A 15,000-nucleotide genomic window follows, 5' to 3' on the forward strand; every position below is an offset into this window, starting at 1 on the left:
CGAAAGAGATTTGCCCGAAGGAATGGCGTTGGACTTCCTGGTCCCAGGTATTGCTATCTCTGCGTCCTTTCCAGCATTGTTGGTGAATTTGATGAAGAAGTAGTAGACGGACTCGTTGAAGCTTGATTCTCGACCTGTTCAGTTCAAATTCAAATGATGTAAAACAGGTTTTATAGGGTTTAACTATAGTAGTAATCTCGGATTATTGAAGTGCGTTCGACAGTCGCTCTGGAAGCAAAGGAGAAGCGTAGGGAAAGAGACAATCTTATAAGAACAAACAACCACAAGGTGCGCGATCGTCATTTGCGCATACGACGTATCAAGGCACGTATGACGTAATTCAAGATGGCGCTTAAAAAGCAGACGAACGAAATGCACAGGATACCCAAGAATAGAAATTGCGTTCTCCTAATGTCGAATGCAAAAATATTAAATTAACTATCAGCTTTGAATTCAAAGGCTTTATGACAGGTCAGTTTCCGAATTATACTCAGCGCAGTCTCCTTTTTCACCAAATCCACTGCATTTACGCAACTTTTGTCCATGTCCAATTTTGACACCCAACATGAAGTCTAAACAATTTGCTACCTATTTCTAGCAATAAGTTAAGTGTCAAGAACTAGCGTTATTTTTCGGTAATAGTAAATGCAGCTGTTTCATTTACTTGCATGAGAACCGTACATGCAAGGGGGCCAGTTTAGGGGTGAAAAGGTCAATCCAATCGATGCATCGCCAGTTGCCCTGGTCCAGTTGATCAAAGTCCTAGATTACTGGCCGTCAGGCAGCTCTCGAAACGACTCTCGGGATTGGTTCAGAAAACAATGGACACAAAGAATGATACAAAAGAAACTATGGACCATGACGTAAAACACAATAAAGCTCCGCCCTAAAGGAATCCAATGAAATTAGAGGTTGTAAAGAGCTGCGTCCGGACTGTAGATTAGGGAAACTTAAGGTGCAGTTTATTTGTTGTTTCAAAAAGCGTTTCCTCAAGATTTTTAGACTTAGAATTTGTTTCCCATTAGCCCAAAATTATAGAGTTAAGGCTTTTTTGATGGACAAAATTTATACCTCGGTTGAACAACTGGGCCATGGTCTTATCTTCCTTAGATCCTATGCTATCCGCTTTTTACAAGAAAATGCATAAACCACCGATAACTTTTTCCAAGAGATCACTAGCTACCCATAAAATGTGCTATTTCAAGGACATATGCTATTCAAAGGACATTTTAGAACTACGGTGTACGTCAAGAAGCCCTAGAGTGGATTTCTTTACTAAGGCCAAGAAGATTGGAAGCGAAGCCGCAAGATCCTCACATACCTTGTCCAAAACAAGACTTCTTGGAGTCGTCCCAAACCATGTCATCTGGACATATCATGGTGTGTGGCTCGCCCTTAATGCAATGAATGTAGCGAGTGTTGTCTAAGGGATCCTTGAACAGACCTTTGGGCTGAAGACAACGGACTGAAAAAAAAAGCTTTAAGAATAAGTTTTTAAGAAACGGTTTAAAAATGTGCAGCAATGTTTTTAATACCGGGTTTCAAAACACGAGGCGTAGCCGATAACACACGTGCTGCGGGCTATGTACTCTTGAGGTATATAAAGGTATATAAAGATCACCAGTCACCTTATCTAATCATACTAATCATACTCGATCACATATTCACTAAAAATTCGGGGCTTTTAATTGTCTCTGTGAACTCCGATTTCATCAGAAACCGACATCTGCGCATTCATCTGCGCATTTCAGGATGACCAATCAATACCGGCTACAAAGATGCATGCACGCGACTGATTTCTGTCGTGTGATGTGATAATACACTCATGAATCATTCATGGTTTTTTAAATAGGCCTTATGCATGATGACGGAATATGCTCAAAAATTCACCACCAAGCCTCGTTTTTCACATCATCTGGACATGCAACACTTCGCACGTGGGTTTCTTTACAAGTTTGCTCCTATGGAATTCAGCTCAAGCTAAAATTTACAAGTTTGATTTTCGACATGGAGGCGTGGTGGTGAAATCAGCTAGTCTCACATTCCATTGAGGGTTATGAAAATTTACTTCATGTAAACACCAGGAGCTAGGTGTCTGGAGCGGCTGTGATGCATGGGGGACCTTCTGTTAACCAACAAACAAACTAAAGCACTCACACGCTGCCGTGATTGTGACGAGCTTTATATCATCCTTGTTAGGACTGGGAACCACTGTGACGCTACCCTGTTGTCCATTCATGAGAAGCTTGTCACCAGTCGACCACGGATTGTCGACTTTGAACTCAATGGGAATATCATTCTGCTGGCCTTTCTCTTCGAAATTCAAATCCAAAGTCATGTGTGGTTGCACAGTGTATCCCTCGTTCTTATTCTGTCCCTTGCTGGGTATGATCTTCACTTGTATTCCAGCCTTGTTATCGAAGCGCACTTTGACGAAACGAGTTGACGAAGAGGATTCAACTGTAAGGAAAAAAAAACAAAACAAAGAGACTTGCTTTCCATTCACACGTGAAAACATCACAGTTTTCGGAATTAAATGGAAAGAGAAAGCTCTCAAAGCAGAATTTTGTGAGGGAGGGCATGTACTAAGCATTTCCTCAATTAGTTCATAGTCATCTAGAAAATCGTAAGGACGGACAGGCATACTGTGTTTGGAATTTCGTTTCGAATTTTGCACAACCATTTTGGAAAATTTTCGCTTGAGGACTTAAAAGTACTTGTGAGCAAGGAATCAAGGGGCAAGTACGCAATTTCAGGATCAGTGTCCGGCCGACTACACAGTGGTATGCAACACGTTTAAATAACTTACAGAAAAAGAATATGACATCTAAGACAATCCAATTCATAAAGGTTAAAAAATTACAATTTTAGGAAACTTTTAACCTCACTCACTTCACAGAATTTTGAATATCATCGAAAGCATCCACCGGTCTTACCGTTGCTGGAGAAATAGAGGAAAACATCTTTGGCGCTCTCGGCAGGGACCTCCGTGTCGAAGAACACAAGAGACGAAGCGACCATCTTGGTGTAACCATACGGCGCACCCGCAGCACTGCGTCCCACAACGAGCCTGGTAAAAGAGTCCTTATCATGGTCCCCTTCTTGAGGCATGTAGCCTCGCGCACGCGCAATCTCTGTACCGTTAATGTACAATGCTAAGCCGTTCTCTCGTGCCCAGGTCACCATGACATACTGCCAGGCATTGAGTTCAAAGTCCGATTCAACCTGTCAATAAACAAATAGAGAGCACAAAGTTTAGGTTGGGTCGGCGACGTTTTCGCGAATTTGAACTGTCACTAAAAAAAAAAAAAGACCCATTACCTATCGTTTTCAGCTAGCTGTTAACTAAATATTAAGCAAAATAGAATTAAGCCACGTGAATGAATGAAATTCTAGTCGGAAAAAATTCCGATTCTTTGCAGGAACTGAACCCGAACCTATGTCCACCCGATTATTGTTCGGATACTCTTCCACTGAAGGGGTTTCTTTCTGAAGAAACTGTGATGCTGAGTCGATGTAAAACACGAAAATTTGCTTTCATAAAACGAGTTGATAAAAGGTCTAATTGCAATCGCGAACTTGAAAAGTGGCTGAACGTTGGGGCCGTTAGTCCTTCAGCCACTTCATATTTTGACGGTGGGAATTCCACCTTATCACTGAACTCGTCTGATAAACCCAAATCTCCGTGCTCCATCACTGAGCCACAGAAGACTCGTGGGAGTTTCAGAGCTCAGTCCGTAAGACTAACTTGATGTAACAAGCTACGACTGCGATGCCAAAGGGTTGGGGTTTTCGTAACAATATTGAGCGAGCTGGTAAATTTTAAGCCCCGCAAATGAACGAAATAACAAATGTTGGTGTTATGCTCGTGAATTTACAGAAAGATCCATCATAACCCGTTTAAGAGAGCAAGGACACTGAATGGTTAGTCAACTTTTTTAGTCGCTGTTCAAAGGGCTTCGTATTATTCAAAAAGGAAAAGATGAAAAGGAGAATAATCGTTTATAAAATTAATGTTAAATTCGGTTGAGCCTAAATTTAAAGTTACAAAAAAAGAAAAGAATTCTTTGTATTATTTTTGTTGCTGAAATGTTATCACTTACCCTCCAAACTTCGTCGGGCACCGAGACAAGTGCATACAGTTTGCTGTCCTTGAGGAAAAGAGTGAAGCCACGTGATTCCTTATTAGAGCCACCGCTGTCAACAATGTAATGAGGTTCGTCTTTGTAGTTCTTGGCAGCGTCATCCAGTTTGAATCTGATACCAAAAGTTAGTCCAGCGGTACATTTGTCCGGGTTACTTAAGCATTCACCTACAACCCCGAGAACGAAAAGAACGTCAAATGATATTAAAGGGAAGGTACGGTCAAGAAAACGTTTCTCTACATTACTAAATCTTTTACCCAGGAATTCGAAAATAATTGCCGTTTTGTCCAGTTCCCTGTTAAATTGTTACAAGAGCACTGTGAACTTGCCTCTTTCGTGACTTGGAGAGCGCCATCTTGGATATGACGTGTTATGACGTAGCAATAGTGAAAAAAAGTGTTCGACCTTGCCAAGTTCTTCGTTCCCCGATCACTTTGTCAATGTTGTGTGACCTTTCTGCTCCAAGAAATTCAAATGTAAGATGAATTATGGTAAACGGTCTTGTGGTTCAATAGGTAGTAGGCCAAGTAGGCCATAAATGTGACAGAAAAGTACTTAAGTCACCAAATATTTGTAGATGCTCTGATCAGTCAAACTAGGCGGCAAAAATCAGCCGGAGCAAATGTAAACAAGAGAAAAACCTTGAACATGCGACACAGAAATATTCGACTAGCGTACCTTCTATTCGTTTTCCCTCTTTTACTTCTGCGACAGCCGTCTTTGATGCTTCAGCAAATGTATTTGTTCGCTTTCACATAGACAAATGTGTAGAATAAGCCGACGAAACCTTCAGATGTTGCTCAATACACATAGCAAGGTAACAATTACCGCTGTTGGGATGTGTTTTGATCTGCTAAAGTACGCTTTCGAGGGGGATGAAACTAGACATATGTCTAGACTTTAGAACATATATAAAATTATAAAAACCGAAGCTTCCGCCGGAAAATGAAGATTTACAGAAAAGTTGGCCAGCGAAAATGAAACGTGGATGGATTCCTCTAACCTGAAAACCTGACTGCTATATTGTCTGTTCGGGTCTGTCATTTTACCAAGGAGGACTTTAAGCGGAATCTTCAGGTATATGAGTATCGGTCTTGGTGACATTCGCTTTACACTGAAATCTCAGTCAAACAGTCCAAAATATCATAATATTGAAGCGAGAAAACTGAATCAAGCAATATATAGACGACTTTCACTGTTATGTTCTTTTCCAGGCAGTAACATAAACTTACCTTAAAATGTAGTTAAATTTTGTTAGCTTCATAGAAACTACTGAAACGATGTATTCTTACTATTCGATGGCAATATATAAATCGATCTTTTGTTTTGAAGTTGTAACATGGGTATCGTAGAAAGCCACGGTTAACAGATTAAACTTGATTTCCAGACGTTTATCTCACATGAGCGCGGGATAGCACTGCAAACTCCTTTTCGCTTTTTAAAACTCCTGCCTATTACGGTGCCCTGTAAGGGACATCAAATCCAAAAACTCTACTTATCTAGCACTGTCACTTATTTATCTGGCAATGTCACTTATTATCTAGCACTGTCACTTATTATTTGGCACCGTCACTTATTTATCTAGCACTGCTACTTATTATCTAGCACTGTCACTTAATTATCTAGCACTGCTACTTATTATCTGGCACTGTCATTTATTTATCTAGCACTGCTACTTATTATCTAGGCCTAATTAGGCCTAAGGTTAGCTTTTATGTGCTAGATAGTAAGTAGCAATGCTAGATAGTAAGTGACAGCGCTAGATAGTAAGTAGCAGTGCTAGATAATTAAGCGACAGTGCTAGATAATAAGTAGCAGTGCTAGATAATTAAGTGACAGTGCTAGTTACAAAATATATTTTGCATCGCATGTCCCTTACTGGGCACCGTAGCCTATAACTCACATAGAAACCCCTGTTTAATCTAATCGGTTCTGATGGTGGAGCCAATATCAATACAATTTACACTCTGGATTAAGATTCAAGTCTACAAAGTATCGCTCTCCTCGCCTGTATTTTCCTTGTTTACATCTACCACATCTAGTCATCCGGATAAATCCTTGACTATTGCTGCGTCATAGCCTCATTTGCATACACAAAAACAAAGATGGCAGATTTCAACTTAAAATTGCCTACTTTTAAAGTGTTATTGTTGGCTATTTAAACACATTAAGCCCAAATGAGTGGTCGAGTATGACAACACAGGTAAAGAAAGAACTTTCGATTCAGGGAAACTTTTTCTAGGCCGTACTTTCCCTTTAAAAGTGACTACAAATTAATGCCGGGCGTTTGAACAGTTCTAATTGGCGGTTTTTCACTTTATCCGTAATCGGCCAGTTTTGCACCATGCTCGGTTACCAGCTGCTGTTGCGGGAACGAAGCCGGCGTTCCTCCGCCATCCAGTGGGCTTCTCGGAGCTACAGCCATTTTTTCACGATCGATGTGACCGCAATTAATGAAGTCGACAGAAGAACAGACACCCCTTCAGTTACGACTTAACCACACAAATCATGAACTGCTTTTTGAGAACTGAATTTCATGCAAATAGAAGCAGTTGATAATGACTACGAAACATCAACCTTCAACTGACCTTCAAAGTTTCCCATATCCAGCCACGAATCATTGCCATTCAACAACAGTCCTCCCTTTAGGGGAACTATTGCCCCGTGAGACTCCGGCCCCGGATCATCCCCGACTAAGTGCCCGTTCTCCACCTTGCGAAGTGCCCACATTTTCTTGTACCGTAGCTTCGGTGCTACAAGGACAAATAAAACGGTAATAAACTTTCTTTAAGATTTTAGATCATCGTGGTCACGAACGTTAATTAAGCAATTAAGAAAGGTTGAGCACCGGCAAAACAGAAATCGTGGGTTCAAATCCCATTCAAATTCAAAGGCCTTCCTTTCGTTATCGCTTAAATGAACTTCATAACATAAAGATATGTTTTGTTTTAAAAATTTTCGAACTCGGATATTGGGTTTCTAGCTATCTGATTGGTTCATTCATATGGGTTATAGGCTCATATACCGTATGCCCTGGCCTTGGCGGATATTGGGTTTCTAGCTATCTGATTGGTTCATTCAATATGGGCTAAAAGCTCATATACAGTATGCCCTAACATGGAAACTGATTGCGTCAAGTGTTGCCAAGCTGAAAATTTTGTACGGGAAGAGAAATTTCCCGGCACACAAGTCCCCAAGCTTTCGGATTTTGATGCAAATTTAATAAAACAATTCAGCATTCCATTCGCTCTTGATGGAAACCTACGGACTATTTGCGGGGGGCGAAGGAGGGAAGGAGGGGGGAAGAGGGGGGGGGGGGGGGGTTGGAAGTCTACCGGGCCACGTCAATTGATAACAGCTGATGTGGTAGCTCTGTCTTCTGTCTTCAAAGCGAAGCCCGTAAACCTTATATTAAATATTAATAATTGCGTTATTGAATAACTGTTGATAGAGCGGTTTTCAAACGAGTGTCGTAAAACCAAAACCAAAGTAATTACTTTGGCCAATCAAGAAGGACGGAGACAATCCAGTAAACCAATCAAAACTCGAAGTAATTACACGTAGCCGACACAAAGCGCGGGGAAATGTGCACGCGCGAGCCACAATTGGTTTTGGTTTCACTTTTGATTGGTTGAAAAAATGGCGCGAGAACTTTGAACCAATCACTGAGTGAAGTAAATGCAAAACCAAAGCAATTCGCTTATTACTTTCGACACTCAATTGAAAACCGCTCTAGGCCAAAGAGTTACCTAAACAGAGTTTGCTAGAGATGAACACTACATCACCAATCCAGTTGAAAGTTAATGACTTCGCACCGATCAGCTAAAGGAGATCTAACGGCTACATGTGTCATCGTTACTTGATCCATTTTCAAGTGCAGTGGTAAGTGTTAATTCCACGAAATTAACATTAAATAGACCGCTGTTATTTGTTGTGAAAATGCAAAGCGTGCCCAAAAAGAGGGAAAAACAACTAAACATACAAATACGAAAACAAAAATTAACGAAGAGAGGTACTTTACTTTCGATGAAGACCCAAAGATACAAGGAAACAAATTACGATTCTGATTTCTCAGAGTATCCAATACTTACTGGCATTAAAAAATACACCTCTTTATTTACTTATATTTACCATTTCTTTACTACCACGAGAATTAGTTCATGTAACTACAAACTTACGCGACACGGTAACGATGAGGGTTTTACAAGGCTTACGCCCATCTCTTGGAGTTATCGGGAACGGTTTTTCAAAATCGTTAATTCTCAGACGGGTATCGGTTTCTTTGTCTTTAGCTGTGAAGTACACCGGCTTAATAGGAGCTCCATCAGTTGACATGGACATCAGCGTCACCTCCAGGGTGGAGTCGGGAACGATTTCAAACCCCTTGGGGTTCCCCTTGTCTGGCTTGAGAAGGATGGTGCGGCCAACCTCATTTGTGACGCACAAGGAAGCGTAGTAGATTTTAGCAGACACTATGAATAGGAACATGGATTACATGAGCAACTGACAAGCAAAGCCACAGCTTGGGCATATTCTGAGAGGATTGCTACAAGTATCGAGGAATAGAGACAATTGACGTCACAATGTGTCCTCTAAATTATGCTCGTCAAGGAGAGATTAAAGGGGCTGTGTGACGTTATTTTCTGTTGAACAGGAGTTTCAAACTCGAAAATGGTCATATGGAATTTCTTTACATGACAAGAAAAAAACGACCTTTACCCTGGTGATTTGCCATAAAGTACCCAAATGCAATCCGTTTCAATCTCGTCCATTTGTATCCATCCATGCTTCTCTTTCCTTTTGCTGTATTTCCTTTATGTTGTTAAACAGTTTTAAGTGGTTATTGCAATGTTTCATTCTACTTTTTGGGCATTTAGGGTGTCGTGAAATTACATCATTTTGCGTGACATTTTTGCGTGACATAGCCTCTTTAACAGCTGCCTTTACGCGCACCAAAAAGATAACGCTAACCTTAACTCTTGCCTTAAAGGCCACTTGGGATAATACCGTAATACTTTTTGTTTTTCCCCTCAAATTTTGCATAAGCATTGTCTTTGTTTTCTATTGGGACCATTGTAAGTCCCAAGAGAAACTGGAAAAAATGGTTACGCAAAATTTAAGGGAAAAACAAAACAGTAATATGGTATTTTCCGAAGTGGCCTATCGTTGGGAGTAGAAAGCACTTCGTGTTGGATGTCAAAACTGGCCGTAAATCTAATTACGAGCATTTATAGAGAAAGAACGAGTTTCAGTCGAGTAATTACTTTGGCCAATCAAAAAGGACGGAGACAATCCGGTAAACAACTCGAAGTACTTACACGTAGCCGACACAAAGCGCGGGAAAATGTGCACGCGCGAGCCACGATTGGTTTGGTTTCACTTCTGACTGGTTGAAAAAGTGGCGCGAGAACTTTGAACCAATCATTGAGTGAAGTAATCATAAACCAAAGCAATTCGCTAATTACTTTCTACACTCAATTGAAAACTGCTCTGAGTGCAAAGGTCAGAATTTGCGTTTCGAAACAAAATAATCGTTTCCTCAGTGGGCTACAAGGCAACACTTACGCCCACTCCAGAAGAATATGTATGCCGCATTTACGTCATCTTGCGGCAAACGTCCGGCAAAGGTGGTAAAGGAAGCCATGTCAAACTTTCCAAAGTGAAACGGACCGTTGTTTCCCACTTCGCGACCAATTGCAAAGTTATTCTTGAATGAGTTGACTTTGGTGATACGCGTTGGTTTGCCTGTGGTATCCTGGACTCGCAGTTGCGCGTTGTAGTACATTTTCATTCCCTCCTTCTTATTCCACGTGACCATAACGTAAACCCATTCGTTCTGGACGGTGGGGCTTTCAACCTGGGCGTACGTAAAAGGAACAAAGTTGGAATCAAGTCTCGATGAGAAAAGAAGTATGGAACGACATGAAAAAAAAAAAAAAAAAAAAAGGGAATAAATATGTTTGAAATTGAGAATAAACATATACACCAAGCAACTTCAGAAGCTGTAACAGGTCTCACTGTTGTAGAACAGACCACGTTCGATTTATCGATATTTGGACACGCTTACACGGCTCCATGTTTGATTTTAAATTCTCTTCTACTAAAACACGAGAACAAGAGGTGAAACTTAACCAAATAGCCTTGTAAATCAGAAAGAAAAACAAACTAACAACTTAAAAGGACAGAAACCAGAAAAAGTATTAGTGTGATTGTGCTCTATACGCTCTACCAAACAAGCTATCAGGCCGTCTTGAAAATACCGTCGAATCCAAAGTTAGTTATTGGTTCATTGCGTCAAACAAATCCCAACAAGGTGTAAGTCACCATTTTTGCTAACAGTACTTTTTTAAGTTCCCTGACGTTTCCAGAATAAACTGGAACTTGAACCTTGCTCTTGACGAGGAGCCGACAAACGGTCAAAGCGAGGAATGACAACAACATCGATCATCGCAGTCTGAGTATAAACCCTCAGACACATCAGTGTACAAGATATTCTTTCTGCTTTCGGTAGATTCCACTCCACAGTACCGAGTCTCACTCACCTTCCACTCTCTATCAGCAGACCTCACTATGGACACCAACTTGCCTCGCTCGGTAAATAAAGAAAATCCGCGCATGCGTTTATCATGAGCACCAGTGTCCACAATGTAGTGCGGCTGGGCGTCGTCGCCAAATTGATTAAACTTGAGTTTCGTGCCAAAGGACATCCCATCGCCGCACATTTCCGGGTTAACAACGCAGTCATCAGGGGCAAGTTGTGAAACAGCGTATGATTCCTGTCCACCAAAGGCCAAACCCCCGCTGACGACGGTCATCTCCCCGTGGGTGATCAGGTCCGGGTTCCCAGGGATTTCTTGCGAGGATGCAGAATGTGCCGCATGGAAGATGGTACTGCTGTCAGAGAGTTTGTTGTTGGGTGGGGGAAGGCCTCCTCCTAAGCGGCTGTCTTTTACAGAGAGCATTGACCACGAGTGTACTGGCTTGATGGACGGCGCTGCAGGGAATAAATTTTGGAGAAAAATCTTTGGAAGTGAAAACAAAAAACTGCTAATGCTTTGGACCAACGTACATTATTTGTAAATGGTTTCAAGCTTTCATGAGGGTGACAGATAAGGAAAACACAATATTAAGGAGGTACGTAAAAATTATCATCCACTCACACTTTGTCTGTCACAAGATGCACACAGTTTACTTTGAAAATTTATCACAAACAAAAGTTCGTAAAACTGGATAAATCAGCCTAAATAAAACATGATTATTTAACCGTCTAATACATCGAAAATCATGACACGCGTAGTGAGAATTTAAACCTTTAAGTAATGATCCGTGTAAGGTGGATAGCAATTTCCTTTGTTATGCGGCAACGGGGCTTTCCCCACATAGGAATGTTATCATTTTTACACAGAGAATGCATAAACCTACAGGAAAGCCGTTAACGCAATAAAATTCATTTACAGCCCACTTTGAAAGGGTGTTTTTTTCTGTTAGAAGATTTTGACCAATCACAAGAGTTGAAAACAAAAGCCAAGAAACGTTTACAATTTTACATGTTCCCCACATACTGTGGAATTCATTTAAACTGAGACCAGATGAAAGATGGAAGATGGTTGGAAAGTAAGGATGAATATAATACTGCTTTTATGAAGTTTTGTTAACTTTTGCTGTTTAAGCTAATCAGAGGTAAGTACAGACAATAGAAAAGTTATCACCTTTTTGCATACCAACTGAATTCCAACATGTTCGTTGCCGTTGTTGCTATCGTTCTTATCTGGACCGTTTCTTAAACTACTTACCTGGAGCAGTGATAGTCATGTTGCTGACTTCATCCGGGAATTCTCCAGGCGTTATAGCAACCTTTTTGACGTCTCCGTTAATCTCGAGGTCGTTCTCCGTTTCCAGATCCTTCGCAGCAAACGTCACCGACTCGGCTGCAGCGCTAGTCTTGGGAAATATCATAGACACCTTGAGGAAGCCATTTTTCGGGACGACATAACCACCCTTGCGGCCTCTTGACGGCTCGATTCGGATTTCGCGGCCCACTTTATTGTGCAGAAGTAAGGTGATGAAGTGTTCTTCTGGTCCCAGCGGGCCATCTGATTGGACGAAAGGAATAAGATAAGCAGCAAAAACACAAAAGTCTTCGACGTAAACAATGGCAAAGGCTGAGAGAAATGTAAGCACCGGGCCCAGTCGTTCAAAAGCTGATTAACACGGATAAAACACCAAAACAGTTTGAATTTTGCCGGCTAAAAATCTTGTCGATGACGAAATAAACTGCAATGTACTTTCCCAGTAATCCGGGATTTGCTTAATCGAGCGTTGAAAAACTGGGTCCAGGGGCCCGTTTCTCGAAAGTCCCGAAAACTTTTCGGGCCCGAAAAGCCATTTGTGAAACGGCCAACCGCTTGTTTTCGAAAGCCCATCTTTTCACATGTTTTCATGGTAACAAAAAGCAAAATGACTGTGAAGTTTGACGACTTAAATCCTCTCCGTTATTGAGATACAAAGGGAATTGTGACACCCGAAAATGGCCCGTAAAGTTTCGGGACTTTCGAGAAACGGGCCCCAGGGCTTTAAAATTTATCAGGACACAGCGTGATTCAATGAGGAGGGCCCTGGGTTAAAGTAAGGTTGCACCGGTTCAAAAAGGTGTCTGACCACTCGTCGGATTTGCCATCGGAGGAAACGAACTCGACACGCTTCGTCAAAAAGCCAACTGGCCGCCCTCAGCCATTTGTTACTTTTCTGCGAACTGGCTAAGCAGCTAGGAGCTTTTTTTGCTATAAACGAACCATTTACAAATTATTTAATTTTTCATTCAAAACTTCAGATTTTACTTAAAGGGAGAAAACGACTGATCTATTCTACCCAGCCCTACAAATTAAAAGATTTCAGTTGAGCCTGACAAATATTCCGCCTGATTCACTATGGTTATGCATTACTCAACATGACGTTGCCTTCCAAAATCTTGCACCACATTGTCAACCAATCAGAAGCTGAACGCTTGCCCGCGCGCAGAGCCTCGACTGCGAGTCCCTTCGCCAATTTCTGATTGGTTTATTCATTGTGGCGTCTGGAATTGGCTGAGGCTGCTACTACAAAATCAAAAACAACAACAACAACACTTACTTAGAGGTGAAATCACAACGTCTGTTACTTCGTCTCTAAATTTCGCCGGTTTAACAACGATGCTCTTTCGATTATTAATCATCATCTGTGAATGCGAGTCAGGATCAAAAGCTTTCAAGATAAGGGGCTCCGAACTTTGGAACTCTCGTGTGATCTTCATAATTGATCCAGTGTTGATATGGAACCCCTGGTTAAGTCCCTTGTAGCTCGGGGCTATAATGGATTTTTTCCCTGCTCGGTTCCTTACTTTCAGCGTCACATAATAAACTGGTGGCTTTTCGATGATGTGGCGGGAAGAAGGAACGTCACTTTTTCTACTACCAGTCACTATGCAAAAAAAGAAAATAGATAAAATGAATAAATAAATAAATAAATAATAATAGTAATAATAATAACAGACTTATAAGAAACGATTTAGAAATACATGAAACAAGAAATATAAGTGATAGAAAGCGACGTTTCGGTGTATCTTGCGCCATTATCAAGGTTACATAAAGATAAAATGCGGTTTGTGAAAAGGTTAAGTTGAAACGAATTTGCATAAAAGAGTGCCAAGCTAATTACATGAATACTTTAGCACGAAGAGAATCCGACTGTACATTCTATGCTGGTTTAAGTTATTAAATATTGTGTATTCATCTTTTTATCTTTATGTAACCTTAGCAATGGCGCAAGATGCACCGAAACGTCGCTTTCTATCACTTATATTTCTTGTTTCAATAATAACAGACATTATCTTTATTGATAAGAAGGAGAGAGAGGTTGTCATAATTGAAGTTGCCATCCCAGATAATGATAGGGTGGAAGATAAGGAACAACTTGAGAAGTTAGAGAAAAACCAACTATTGAAAGATGAAATTGCAGAAGTCCGGCACATAGGAAAAGTCATTGTAGTGACTGTTGTTATTGGGGCCCTTGGAGCCGTATCAGTCAACTTTAAGGAGTATATGAAGCGAATCGGCGTGAATGTGAGGTTGGAAGTGATCCAGAAAACAGCAAAGATATTAAGGAAAGTACTGTCCCTGTAAAAAGAAAGAAAAAAGAGACCTGGGACCCTTGGTAACTTGTTGTAACCCGCTCCCAAGGACTATAAACCAGGCCGAATATCCTGCCTGAGTCTATAAGGAAAGGGCATAATAATAAACAAAAAAATATTAAAAAGAACGGTTATCGACATTTGTACTTAAGAAAAATCGAAAATAAAACGAACATGGGACAAGTACCCTTCGGCATTTACACCATCGTTGTAACGTGTCCAAGCATTGCAACTTTAAGTGCCCTTTGAAAGCAGGTTTTAACCCTATTGTGCTATCTTTGCAAGGCTGTTGCCTAACAGGAGCCCGGTAGCCTGGGGCTATCAAAGAATAGCTCCGGGCGCCTCAATTTTTCACAGCAACACCTTTCACTTCATATGTTGGGCTCCTAAGTTCTCTGCGTTTAGCTCTGAGGGCCCCCCCCCCCCCCAAATTTTCTTAGGCAGCAGCCTTGCTTTGCAACTTCATCTGCTAAATGGTTGGACCTTGAAGTCATTTCCGGTGAGGACTATGAATCGTAGGCTCTGTCTAGCAACCCTTGTCTCGTAAAATTTCGCGGAGAACACGGAATTCCCGTTGTTGCTGTTCTGAATTTGCGAGGAGCTCACTGTAATTAGAGCTTGGTCAATTGTGTGATTCCTAGGATAAGACTAAAACTAAATAATGACAACGCTGAATCGTCATCTATCAAC

At 41.1% G+C, this 15,000-nt stretch overlaps 1 protein-coding gene across 1 annotated transcript in view; it reads right to left on the reverse strand.

Annotated features, from left to right (window-relative positions):
• LOC138021748 (uncharacterized) overlaps window positions 1–15,000 on the reverse strand; it is a 98,763-nt gene that overhangs the window by 19,423 nt on the left and 64,340 nt on the right. Inside the window, exons 57-67 of the mRNA XM_068868739.1 lie at window positions 13,275–13,601; window positions 11,939–12,238; window positions 10,688–11,139; window positions 9,711–10,002; window positions 8,324–8,617; window positions 6,734–6,898; window positions 4,104–4,312; window positions 2,937–3,225; window positions 2,158–2,460; window positions 1,322–1,465; window positions 1–134 (exon numbers count right to left, since the gene is read on the reverse strand). The exon at window positions 1–134 is cut by the window's left edge and continues 154 nt beyond it. Coding sequence (XP_068724840.1) covers window positions 1–134; window positions 1,322–1,465; window positions 2,158–2,460; window positions 2,937–3,225; window positions 4,104–4,312; window positions 6,734–6,898; window positions 8,324–8,617; window positions 9,711–10,002; window positions 10,688–11,139; window positions 11,939–12,238; window positions 13,275–13,601 — 2,909 coding nt within the window. The remainder of the gene's footprint in view (window positions 135–1,321; window positions 1,466–2,157; window positions 2,461–2,936; window positions 3,226–4,103; window positions 4,313–6,733; window positions 6,899–8,323; window positions 8,618–9,710; window positions 10,003–10,687; window positions 11,140–11,938; window positions 12,239–13,274; window positions 13,602–15,000) is intronic.

This window comes from Montipora capricornis, chromosome 10, assembly GCF_036669925.1.
Source record: "Montipora capricornis isolate CH-2021 chromosome 10, ASM3666992v2, whole genome shotgun sequence".
NCBI classification, from domain to species: Eukaryota; Metazoa; Cnidaria; class Anthozoa; order Scleractinia; family Acroporidae; genus Montipora; species Montipora capricornis.